The 13234-nt window shown below is 44.7% G+C and overlaps 1 protein-coding gene across 1 annotated transcript in view; it reads left to right on the top strand.

The window, feature by feature from the left end:
- The first annotated feature begins 5040 nt into the window (after positions 1-5040).
- The window catches only part of MPP1 (MAGUK p55 scaffold protein 1), a 30681-nt gene continuing 22487 nt past the window's right edge, over positions 5041-13234 (top strand). Inside the window, exon 1 of the mRNA XM_019627609.1 lies at positions 5041-5283. Within this exon, the coding sequence (XP_019483154.1) occupies positions 5182-5283 (102 nt within the window). The 5' untranslated portion in view covers positions 5041-5181. The remainder of the gene's footprint in view (positions 5284-13234) is intronic.

Genomic DNA, 13234 nt, shown 5'->3' with positions numbered 1-13234 from the left:
TCACTGGCCCTCATATGTGGGATCCGAACCGGGGCCCTCTGGCGTCCCAAGCCAGTTCTTAACCATCGCGCCACTCGGCCGGCCCTGTATTTTTACTCTTGATATGATGTATTTTGACAAGTGTAGGAACTTGTTTAAATGTAGTCAAATTTGGCAATCATTTTCCTCTATGTTAGTGTTTCTGGCGTCAGTTTAAATCATCCTTTTCTACCCCCAAAGTCAGAAAGGAAGACTCCTATATTGTCTTCTAAAAGTTTTGTAGTTTTGCATTTCACATTTAAGTCCTTAAGGTACTCAGAATTAATTTTTGTATGATGTGAGGTAGAGTCCAATTTCATTTTTTTAATATTGTGAGAAGCCATACTTTTCTACCCATGAACTTTGAACTGAATTTATGTGCCTAAAGGCAGTTCTAGGAACTGAGAAAAGCAGATAGTTGCAATAAATTCCAAGAAGCAATAAATTCCAAGCAGCAAAATCAGATGCTGAGCAACAAGCACCCTGAACTGGAACTGGCCGATTAGAACAAGGCATGGGAATGTTGAAAAGAAGACAAGCTGTAAGACCATCCATCTTCTGAGTCAGCCGACTTGCTTTTCCAGTGTTTTTCCACCCTGAGTTTTGCCTCAATAAAAAACTTTAGCTAAATTGTGCTCAAGGAGTCATTCTCTCTGAACTTCCAATTGCAGTCGTTTGGATAAAGTGTTTGCCTTCACCTTTAACCACTCTCAGTTTCCATTTTGATAATATGCATCGCAATATGCCCAGTACCACTTAGAGCAAGTCTATCCTTTTCCCTACTGCTTTGGAATACCATCTGTCATGTTACCAAAAGTCTAGATATGCATAAATCTGCCTCCAGTATCTCTTGTGTGCCATCAGCTTATTTGTCTCTTTCTGTGCGTACATCACAGTCTCTTAATTACCATTGCTTTATTACAAGTCTTGCTTATCTGGAAGGCTGGTCCCCTGACCATGTCCTTCTAGAATGCTTTGGCTATTCTTGTTCTTTACAACGCCACACATATTTTAAAATTTGATTGTCAAGTTTCACAAAACATGTCTGTTGAGATTTTTATTGGAACTGCGTTGAACCTATAGGCCAATTTGGGGAGAACTGACATAGTCATAAAATTGAATCTTCCAAACCACTAACATGACTTACCTCTCCATTTTTTTAGCCCTTCTTCAACAGATTCCAATAGTTTTATAATCCCCTTCATACAGTCTGAATAGACAATTAGATTTATTCCTAGGTATTTGATCATTTAAAATGTCATAATGAATGGTATTTTTAAATTATATTTTATCTATGTTGCTGGTGTATACAAATGCAATTGATTTCTGTATAATGACTATAGCCAGCAACCTTACTATTATAATAGAGCTTATAATGTTAATAATTTATCTGTAGGGTTTTTTAAATATTCTACAAAGATAATAAGTATCTGCAGATAATAACAATTTTGTTTTGTCTTTTCCAATCTTTATACCTTTATACTTTTAGTTTACCTTACTGTACTGAATAGGACTTACAATACAAGGTGGAAAAAACGGTGGTGATAGAGGCATTCTTCTCTTGTTCAAAATCTTAAAGGAAATGCATTTGGCTTTTCATCACTAAATATATTTGTTGTAGGTTTTTTTACAAATAACTTTTTAAAAATCAGATTAAGGATGCTTCTTTCATGCTTAGTTAGTTAAAAGTTGGGGGTTTTTTTGTTTTGTTTTGTTTTGTTTTGTTTTGTTTTACTACTATGAATAGATGTTGAAGTACATTGAATATTTTTTACCCACTGAGATAATAGGACTTTTCCCATTAATGCATTAATGTGGTAAATTGGATTAACAAATTTTCTAATGTTCAGTTAACCTTGAATTCCAATGTCTGAAGTTTTTGGTCCAATTTGGTTATCTGTAGTTCCTGTTGGATCTCATTCATGGGGCTTTGTTTCTTTGTTTGTGAGTAGTGATATATTTTGTTTTACTGTGAGCTGCACATTTTCTTGGCAAACATATATGGAAATGAAGGTTTGGTATTAATGAAGACTTCTCCAGAAAGGAGTTATATTTCTTCCAGGCACCTTGTGGCTCTACTAGTCAAGAACTCACTTAGATTGCCCACTTAAGGTTTGCTAGGGCACCCCAATAGTGTGACTTTGGGCTACCAACCATTGCAAGGGTCAATCTGTACTTATAAAATGTCAAGAGACAGGCTTTTTTTTTTAGTCCCTTGTGGAAGATTCAATTAGTAGTCCTGCAGAAAATAGGCTAGTGGTTGCCAATGTTTAGGGGCAGGGGAGTTGGTGAATATTTGACGATGGATATGAGGCTTCCTTTGGGGGTGATGAAAATGTTCTCACATTAGATAGTGGGGATGGTTGTACAACTCTGTGATTATAGTAAAAACCACTTGAATTGTTCATGGGTAGATTTTATGGAAAGAGAGAAAGACAGCAACTATTTCTTAAGTATTGATATCAATCACTATAGTTTCTTAATATATGTACAAAAATGGGAAAATTGGGTTCAATGTTTATCCCTCAAATTCTATGTGACCAGACCCATAGAGGCTCTGACTCCTACCACTTCTGGACTCAGCACTGAACTGTGGTATGTGGGATCTGACTCCCTAAGTTACTGCCAGGACCCAGGTAACACAATTCAGAGGTACGGGAAAATTAACACCCAGTTGGGTGAACTTTGACCAGTGAGAGATGAGACCAAAACCTGCTGGCAGATCAATATTTTTCCTTTCCTTGACAGTTTTAAGATTCCATGGTTCTATATAGCATGTCTGGAGGCACCCAGGGAGACTGAGAAACAAGCTGTATTTTCTTGAATAGCAGTGGGAATCTCAGGAGCACACTAATTTATATTTTCTTCCCGTCCTTCTGTGTCTCACTTTCCCTTTTCACTCACTGTTACATGCATGGGATTGCATCCTACAGTAAAGCTTTAGCACATACGTTTTGCTTCAGGTTCATTTTCTAGTGAACCCGGGAACTAATCTTCCAACTGTAAAATCTCGTCTTAGGCTAGTCCTCAGATAATGCCTGCTTCACTGGGAGGTGGGAGAAATGAAAACTAGTTTGGCTAAGGAGAAGGAGCAAGGAGAGAGAGGGAGAGAGAGAGAGAGGGAGAGAGAGAGAGAGAGAGAGAGAGAGCTGGCTCAGAGGATAGATGCATGTTCAATTTTAAGAGATAATGGAAAACTGTTTCCTTAACTGTCAAGTACCAGTTTCACTCCCACCAGCAACGTTCAAGAACTCATATGGTTTCACACCCTCTCCAACAGTTAATATTGTTATACTTTTTAATTTTGATAATTGAATGAGTGTACAGTGGTATTTCACCGTAGTCTTGCTTTGTATTTCCCTTATCATTAATGAGGTAGGATATCTGTTCATATGCTTATTGGTCATATGTGTTTCTCCATCTTTGGAATATTTATTCATGCTTTTCACCCATTTCTCTACTGGATCGCTTGTGTTTTTCTTATTAATTGATATATATATATATATATATATATATGTGTGTATATATTCATAATAGGAATCCTTTGTCACCTGTGTGTTTTGAAAATAATTTCTTCCAATGCATATCTTGTCTTTTATGCTTTTTACTTTGTCTTTTGATGATTAAAAGTTCTTAATGCTAACAAAGTTATCAATATTGTTTTATAGTCAATCATTTGTCTGCATTGTTTAAGAAATCTTTTTTCTCTCCTAAAGATTAAAAGTTATTTGCTGATGTTTCCTGTCAAGAGCTTTGAAGTTGTGTTTTTGACATTTAAGTCCTTAATCGATCTGGAATACATTGTGTGTGTGTGTGTGTGTGTGTGTGTGTGTGTGTGTGTCTAAGGCATGGAAGAGGGTTCCAATTTTATCTCTTTCAGTACAAATAACCATTTTCCAGCTTCACTTAATGAAAATCCCCTCTTTACTTACCTAAAGTGCCACCTGTATCATATACCACAGTTCTACACATACAAAGGTGTGTTTCTGTGTTCTCTAATCTATCCCATTGCTCAATCAGTCTATACTTGCACCAGTATCACTTTTAATTTTGATAGTGCTCTCTCTCTTTCTCTCTCTCACACACACACAGACACACACACACACACATACACACACACACACACACGTGCGCGCACACACGTTCCTTTAGGGTAAACTTGAGGAAGGGAGCTATCAATCATGTGAATTCAGCCTCTTAGCAGAGAGAGTGGCTGATCTGGCTCCAAATTCTTGCGCTTGGATTTTTCTCCTGTTAGCTGAGTTACTGGAAGGTCCAAATAAGATTACATAGAGTAATGAACTGCTTATACTACTGTGAGGTTACTAGTTTGGCTTAAAAGGGGGTCAGGTTTTCATCAGGTAAAGGTGTCTACAGACAATGGACAGCCCTGAGCCCTGTAAGTCCAGCAAAAGTTTTGTTCAGAAAGACTCTATCATTTAGACTGCTGTTTTAACGCCACTAAGGCATTAGGATGCTAAGGAATCCTGCTCTGGGATTCCTAAGGAATGTGGGCTTCCCTTTGCTTCCACTGATCCCTCAAAATTATTGTGTATTAAAGCAGAAGGTGTGGCCTAAGACAAGAAAAAACAGTTTGCTGTTGGAGGCAATCAGGTCTTTCATCACTGAACAGCAATGTAAATGACGGGAGTACCAGCAGCACAGGAGCCTTAAAGGCATTTTCGCAATGTCCTGTACCCGCATCCATTTATAGGTAGAGCCTGGAGGTGAAAGGGCGGCAGTCGCAGCCCCTGGATGCTTCCCTGCCATCCCCAGGAATTCGGCCAGGGTGTGGGCAGTGCACTCAACCAGCCCGTGGCTGGGGGCGGCTCCGCTGTTTTGGCGCGGTTTCCTTTATTCCTCGGAGCCCCTCTGGGATTCAGCCGCAGGGGCCGTGACAAGAGCTGCGCCTCCTTGTGGTCCTCGGGAACCGGGCACCGGGCTCCACGGGGGTCGGGCGTTGGCGGGCCCAGGGGCGGGGCGATGGTGGCAGTGGGCGGGGCGAGGGCGGCAGTGGGCGGGGCGCCTGCGGGGTGGAGACGGGCCCTGCCGCACCGCCTCCGCCGCCTCCGCCGCCCCGCAGGCTCCGGGCCCTCACACTCCAGCGTCTGCCCGGCCCATAGTCTCTGCGTCCCAGCGTCTGTGCGTCCCGGCACCGGCAAGATGACGCTCAAGTCGAGCGAGAGCGAGAGTGGGGGCAGCATGCGTACGGCGCTCTCCGACCTCTACCTGGAGCACTTGCTGCAAAAGCGCAACCGGCCCGAGGTGAGCGGGCCCCGCGGGTGCCCAGGTCGCGGGGTGCGGGTCCAGGATTTGGGTCCAGGTGGCACCGCCCGCCGCGGGACCTCCCCTGGCTGAGGCCTTGTCTCCGGGGGTCCTGTCCCCGGGGGTCCTGTCCCTGGGGTGAAGGCCGAGGCAGCCAGCAGGGTGTGCAGAGTTTGGGGGGCAGTGGGTGGTTGCCCTCGGCAGGCCTTCTAGGTGGGAATCCGGAGAGGCCGAGGCCTGGACGGAGTGCTTACTAAGGTCAAGGAAACTTCTTCGTGGACGGAAGTCAGGATAACAGAAAGACTTGAAAGAACAGATCCAAGAGTAGGTCTGCTTCGTTGGTGTGGAAATGCTTGTGTTTGGTCAGCAGAAAAGGTTGTAAAAGCCAACTGTTCCTCTAAAGTGCTCACTCACTGTCTCTCTACATGTAGGTAGGCAGGACCCCTTGTGCTAGTGTGCAAATGCAGTGGCCTGTGTGTATTTGTGGGTGGACAAGGAATGCAAGGATTTCAGAGGTAATTCTGCCCTCCTGATTCCTGTGATGGCCTGGAAAGACCTGTTAACCTCTGTCCTCAAAGATGCCACAGGGAGGGTTGGGCATTTGCTTATTATATCTCATAGTTCTGGGTGTGGGTTGGACCCAGCAAGGTAAGGTTGTCACTCAGGGTCTCAGGCAGGGGCGCAGCCACCAGAATGCTCACTCAGTCCCTTACTCATCTCAAGTCTGAGGCTGGCTCTGAGTTGGAGCTGTCAGCCATAGGCCAGGAGCCCATCCATGTGGCCTGGCCTTCACAGCATGGTGCCAAGGTACCAATGACTGTCCACAGAGAGAGAGAGAGGGACACGGGAAGAGAGTGCCAGCCTCAGAAGTTGCAGCGTCCATCTCTTTCCTAAATTGCAAGATCTTCCATGTCACGCCTATTTCACACTCACTGTTGTTATTTTAAATGCCTTATGAGTGAGTCCTCAGAAAGGTTTGCTGAATTAATAAATGACTGAAGAGGTGGACATTAGAGATTTAGCATAACCTTCTGCTTTCACAGGTGAGGAAACTTAAGATCCAAGAGGCAAAGCAAACAGTAGAGCTGCAGACTCCGGGCTGGGTGGCATTAGCTCAAGGAAAACTCTGGTAAACATGAGAACTGATACTGCATTTCATATCTGCAGAGTCCAAGCTCAGTGTACTCTCTGCTTTGCCACATCACCGCTCCTTTACACCGCCCTCAGTGCCGTGTTCACACCTATCTAGCGTTTCAAATCACGATTGCAAGCGTCTATGATTAATCGGTCTGGAGCATGAACAGGTTGGAAAGACACTTGTTATTCAGATGACAACACAAAATTGGAAGTGATGAAATGGAGTATAGACCCTAGAAGGGAACCAGGGCCTAAAACTGCCTGGTTCCCCGGAAGCTTGGCTGTGTGATATTTTGGCAGCTTTATTGAAGTATCATTAACATACATGTAATTCATGAATTTAATAGTGCAGTTCGATGAGATTTGACAAATGCATACAGTCATGTAACTGTCACCAATGTCATGATATTGGATTTTTACATCACTCCAGAAAGTTCCCTTGTGGTACTTTACAGTCAGTCTGCCAGCCCTGGAAATCTGGAAACCACACTGCAAATGGATCTTCTTTGTGATACTATCATTTTGCCTTTTCGAGACTGTCTTATAAATGGAATCCTACTGTGTGCAGACTTTTTCTATCTGGCTCCTTCCAGTCAGTGTAGGCACAGCCCCACCTATAACTCCATGACCAAACCTTGTGTAAACCTTATGGGCAGGTTGAAAGATTGTCTGCCTTTTTAAAAGAGGCCCTATCACTCCAAGAGTTATGTTGTGGGTGCACCATCTAAGTAAACAGCAGTTTCTGTGAGGCTGTGAGTTTATCCTAAAATACGGGATGCAGTCTACAGGTTAGCCCATTTGTTTTGGTGTTATTAAAGGACTTGGAGAAGCTGAAATATGAAAACTTACTAAATTCCTGAATGAAATAGTATCCAGACCAGCCAAGGTGTGGACATAGGAGGGAGAATTTCCACCTGGTGACAGGTGTCTTGACCCCACGAACCTGCTGATACTTATTTTCTCAGGTTCACCTTCCCTTTGGGGCTCTTACTATCTTTGTTGCCAACACTAGGCTCTGCCTCTCACTTGCTGTGTGACCTTGGGCAAGCTGCCGAAGCTCTCTGTGCCTTAGGTGTCTCTTCTCTGTAAAATGGACCTGCTCGTAGGGTTGTGGTGATGTTTACCTGAAGTAACGCTTGTTGAGCACTTCAAACCTCACTGGGATATTGAACCATACAAGGACATCCAACACCTCTCTAAGAGCTGCCTGTCCAGTAGCAGTCATAACATGTCTTCCTATCCTGCAAGAAGCAGGGAAACCTGGGAGGAAGTTGTTGGCTATAATGGAATCCATAAAATTATGTTGCTGCAGGCTTCAGAGATTGCTTTCTGTAAAAGTTCTAAAGACTCAAAACCCAAAGTTTCTCTTTTGACCATAGTCCACATGGGATATTGAAAAAGTATTGTCAATTGATCATTTTGCAATAGGTTTGAGCTGTAGCCTGTCTCCCGTATTTTAAGTACAGTTCTTTCCTTGGAGGAACTGATTTCATAAGCTCTCTCTGGCCTTAGTCTTTACAGTAGTAGCCATTAGTGTGTATAAAATTGGTGGTAAAATTCCTAATGCTACTTTTTGCTTCAGTCTTATTTGAAGCAGCACTTTTCCACGACCTGAAGCAGTAGGTCGAGAATCCCTGAAAATTCACTTGGCCCTATCTCACATGAAAAAAAATGACCTAAGGGACTAGTTGAGTGGCACATTGGTTAAGAGTTGGCTTGGGACGCCAGCTCTGAGCAGCAGGGTCCCGGTTCAAATCCCACATGAGGGCCAGTGACACTGCGCCCTCTATAACTAAGATAGTGAACAACAGCTCGACCTGGAGCTGGGCTGCAATGAGTTGCCCTGAGCGGCCGTCCAGTGGCTGGCGAGCGACTGCCTCACCCGGGAAGAGCGCAATGATAATACCAACATGGGCCAGTGAAGCGGCGTCCTCCACAACTAAACTGAAGAACAAAAAGACAGCAATTTATCTGTTCCCCTTCCCCAATTCCCCAACGCTGTTCCCCTCCACCAACTCCCCAATAAAATCTTTAATAAAAAATGACCTAACACATAAGTCAGGCCCCAGGTGAGTTTCCACTGAGACCTATCTGTTGATTCTTAGGTCGTTGGATGCAGCATTACTCCACACTGGTCATCATTCATTCTGGCCCACTGTGCACAAGCCTGGTGCTGGGGCTAAAATGTAAGTTAAGTGAGGACTCAGGCAGGTGTAGGGTGCTGAGAAGCTGTTGGAGCCTGCGTCTTTTCACAGAAAGGTTAGTGGAAAATAAAGCGTGATTTTCAAATTATTTAGTCCTCTCCCCACTTTCCCAGTACAGGGTATAGTCTCAGCCAGTGTGGCTGAATCCATGCCCTTCCCTTCCAGGAACTTTGTGATCTGTGACCACCTTTTGAAACGAAAGGACTTAGTATACCTTGTAGATAAGAATCTGGTGTCTTCGTGACCACTTGGAGGCTAAGTAGATAAGAGTTTTATCATGTAAATGATAGTCAATATTTTAAATTAGATAACCTTTTCTAACTCATTTGTTTTCTAACACTGAATTCGATATTTCTGGTCAAGATCAATTCCCCTTAAATTAGGGTTTTTCTGACCTTGGCAGTTTGATTCTGGTAATTCTTGGTTGGGAAAAAGTAATACCCACCGCCCTCCCCAGTTGTGACAATCAAAAATGTCTCGAGATGTTGCTAAATGTACCCTGGGGCAAGGGAGACAAGTCAGTTGACATTTCATTGATTCAGAGACTGTCCCCAAGCAGTAAATTGCTCAAACCTTTCAGTGTTGCTAAAAAAGGACTCTAAGTGTGGAGTGTAGAAAGGGGGAGGGGAAGTAACCCCAGGGGTGGGGAACAGGAAGGAAAGCTCCGAGTTAGGGAACCAGAATACAACTTTCACAGCGTGGAGTTTTCTTTTCCATTCTTCACTTTTTCCTTTTTTCTTTCATATAAAGATATACATGAACAAAACACATATATATGTTTTTCCTCAAAAGCCACCTTTCCTTTCCTGCAAGGCCTTTTCTGGACGCTGTTTAAAATTGCAGCCCCCTCTCCCCCCGCCCCATGTCTGCCTTATTTTCCTCCATAGCACGTATAATATCTGAATATTCCATCTATAACACATGAATGTAGTGCGCACTGGGATGCCCATTTTGGGAGGACAGTGTATGTCTCTCAGTCGCTGCTGTACCCCAAGCTCGTGCGTACATCTTCCTGAGATGAGGACTAGTCCTCTTGGGGGTTCCAGCTCCTGTGGGGCTCAGCTTGCCCAAGCCGTGTGGAGGGAATACCCTCGTGACACTTGGCCTCCAGTGACAGATGACTCAGGAGCACAGCGTGCCCTGAACCTCCTGTAGGGACGAACTTCCATTAATACCCCTGTGTGCTGTGCCTGCACTCTTTCCTTGAACCCTCACAAACTCTGAAGTCCATGCTCCTGATTTAAGTCCTGAAGTTTGGAGACTTGCTAGTCCTTTAACTTCGGACAACTTCCTAAACCACGTCACACAAAATGGGAATGAGGATTTCACGAATGGTGTTCTGTACACAGTCCGGTGCTGGTTTAATGGGGGTTCTGGCTTTGCAGGCCTGTGCTGCTTTCTGTGGGGAGCTACTTGGGTTTCCGGTTTTCCTTCAATGGAAGGAGAAGCCTTTGCCTGTGTACATAGTACACTGTCAGATAAAGTGCATTGGAAAAGGATCTTTAGCGACTTGGCCTTTGGATCGATGTATCTGTTCTCAAACGGATTTACTGCCTGCAAAACAATGCGCCTAGTTAATGTATAATTTTAAGACAGAACTTGCCAGGAAGTCCTGGCTCTCAGGCCTTCCTCCCCCCTCAACTCTTTTCATTTGTGGTTAAATGGCGCTCATCCCTTTCATCTGTTTCTAAGAATGCCTTGGAGCACTCTTGGTTTTCTTGTAGTGTCTCTTGGGTTTTTTTCCCCAAAGTGGAACAAGATCTTGTGGGGCAGAGAGTGGGGTGTTGCATGCCCCCGGGTCCCGGTTGTAGGAGGCTGGCAGCAGTTGTGGGGCAGGTCCCAGGCTCTGCTGTCTGGTGATCACTCGCCTTCTTGGTCTGGACCTTCTCCTAAGTCTCTTTGCCACCCGTGCAGCTGGCAAAGAGCCTAAGAGTAGGCTGAGCTATGTTCCTTCTTTCCTATGTTCTGGCGCTCATTTGTAATCTGATTGTTTGGATGAGAAAACCAACTTTAATTGCCCCTGCTTTATTCACCCCCAGCCCCACCCCCAAGTTTGTTTTTCATCTCTTTTTTAATCCCAACTTCCTCTGAGTGACTACCTCTGTCCTTTGAACCCTGCTGCAGATGTTTCCTCCGGAGCGGGTTTCAGAGCAGCAGGCTTGCCACTCCAGCAGTTTGTAGGGATAAAGGCCTAGAGGCTGCAAAGCAAAAGCCTGCCCTGGACTGGTGGGTGGGTGTTTCCTGCCCAGTGTCTCCTGAATCTGGGCAGTCACTTTAGGCAGAGCCACCCCCACTGCCTTGTCATTGGTGGCGGGGGCAGGCCTACCAGAGCCCTGGGGCCTCCCATGTCCACTGGAGATGAGGATAGGGGTTTTTGAAGTTGTGAAGTGAACTCTGCAAAATGGAATCTAGTACCTTTGACCTTTAGTGTTTGCTCAACATTGCTCATGTCACTTCCCAGTCACATGGTGGTGGTGGTGATGGTGGTGGCAATGACGGAAGAAGGAGCAGCATATGCATTGGTAGTCATCCAGATCATCAGTGAATGTTGAGCGCGCTCCTGGTAGAGTTGGGCACTGTTCTAGATCCCTGGGTCCGTGAGTGAAGACAGCAGACAAAGAGCTCTGCCTGTGTGGGACTGACATTCCAGAATGACAGAATAAACAAGTGAGACATGCAGAGCACACAGGAACGCATTACCAGCTATGCACAGACGACACCTTAGAGGAGATAAGGGAGTCAGGACAGGTGTCAGTTATGTGGTCCCGGGAATGGATGAACGGGTGGGACAGAGTGCAGTTTAAGTTGTCAGCCTGGAATAGTTAGTTATCCTGAGTCAGGTAAATCCCTTTTCCTTTCTCCCCAGCTCAGCCTGTGCCAGTTGCGCAGTGGGCCCACTAGGGTGCAAGTTCATCGGGCAGAACTTGTACCTGAATCCCAGTTCTTCTGTGTGCGCTTCCCCCTGAAGGAAGAGCAGACTTCCCTTTGCTCTGTTCCCAGCACTTCCTGTCTTCTTCCCGTCATTCCCCTGCAGATGCCACCCGCCTCCCATTCAGAAAGCCTCTGTGAAGCTCCATTTGCTAGTTCTGAAGAAAGCTGACCACCTTGGTCTGTGTTCCTTGAGCGCTGATAGTCTAAGGCAGTCTTAAACTTGATGGAAGATATCTTTCCTATGTATCATTTATGTTGGATAAAGGAAGGAAGGAAGGAAGGAAGGAAGGAAGGAAGGAAGGAAGGAAGGAAGGAAGGACGGACGGAAGGATTTCTCCTCAGAGTAGTGAGCTGCTGAAGGGCACAGACCATGACTTAACTATGTCAAGTTCTCCTGCACTTAATATACTCTCAGACCCACAGATTGAGTTAAGTGATCACCTTTACTCTGTGTATGTGTGGGTACGTATATACACACAGACATCAAGTGTAAGCTTTGTCCGCATAGCTCTGCTCCTAAATTTCTGTAGTGAGGAGATACAGGGGGCCAGCTGAAGGAGTTTGCTGTAAAGTGAGGTCGAGGAGAACCTGGCCCTTCCTTTCCAAGGGAAGTTTCACTGAAGACAGGCCGGGGGTGAGGGCTAAGTAAGCTGGATAGAGGATGTCTCAGGCAGACAGGGTGGCTTGGGGACAAGTTCATGGTGGAGAAGATTGCACTTTGCTTTTGGAAGCCTTACTGTTGTGAGTTGGTTTTTTAGTTACCACACTGGAACTTTCCGTTTACCTTAGTCATCACTTGTAACTTCTTGGTGAGTATGATAGTGACTCTTAGTCATCGCGAAGGGCAAGGATTTGATGGATAAGCACATTTGAAAGACCAACCTTTGGGATAGCAACTCTTGAACTTTTCTGACTGGAATGTGTCCTGCCTCTGGTGAGCTTTGCTGAGTCCTTACTTTAAAGGCTGACGTGTTAAAATCAATCTTTGTAATAAAGCTGAATCACAAGTTTATGTGCCTCTCCTAGGTACACTATCATGTAGGCTTCTCCCCTTTCAAAGGTCATTTTGTATTCTGTGGACTAAGACTTTCTAATCTGTCATTGTTTACAACATCATACGGGGGTCCACCAAGCCCGAAATCACATGTCAATCATCATAAGTGGCTTATTGGTGGTGGTGCATTGCAGCACGTGATAAAATAATATGATCCATTTTCCAGACTGTATGGGCCACCTGTATAACTGCTGTACCAACACACATAAATGGCAGTTGCTGATAAACCCAGAAAATGAATCTCCGAGTTTGGTTTTCAGCTTTCTCAGCTCCACAGTTACTGGTGATCAGAGCTTCGTAAGTCAGGATCAAGGAAAGTCCTGAATTTTATTTCATGCTTTGCATTAGAAATGTGAGATTTGAGCTCATCATGTTTTTTGCAGCAATTCTACAATCAGAGCTCCTTGAATTCCTCATTTTGTATACTCGATCTGTAATAAATGCACATGGTAAAAACATACAAACAGCACAGTTAATTTAAGAAAAGGAATTCTTGGGCCGGCCGAGTGGCGTAATGGTTAAGAACTCGCTTGGGATACCAGAGGGCCCCGGTTCGGATCCCACATATGAGGGCCAGTGACACTGCCCTCTACAGCTAAGATGCTGAACAACAGCTCAACCTGGA

The sequence above is a fragment of the Hipposideros armiger genome, unplaced genomic scaffold, assembly GCF_001890085.2.
Source record: "Hipposideros armiger isolate ML-2016 unplaced genomic scaffold, ASM189008v1 scaffold_738, whole genome shotgun sequence".
NCBI classification, from domain to species: Eukaryota; Metazoa; Chordata; class Mammalia; order Chiroptera; family Hipposideridae; genus Hipposideros; species Hipposideros armiger.
This window is presented reverse-complemented; position numbering and strand designations above follow the sequence as displayed.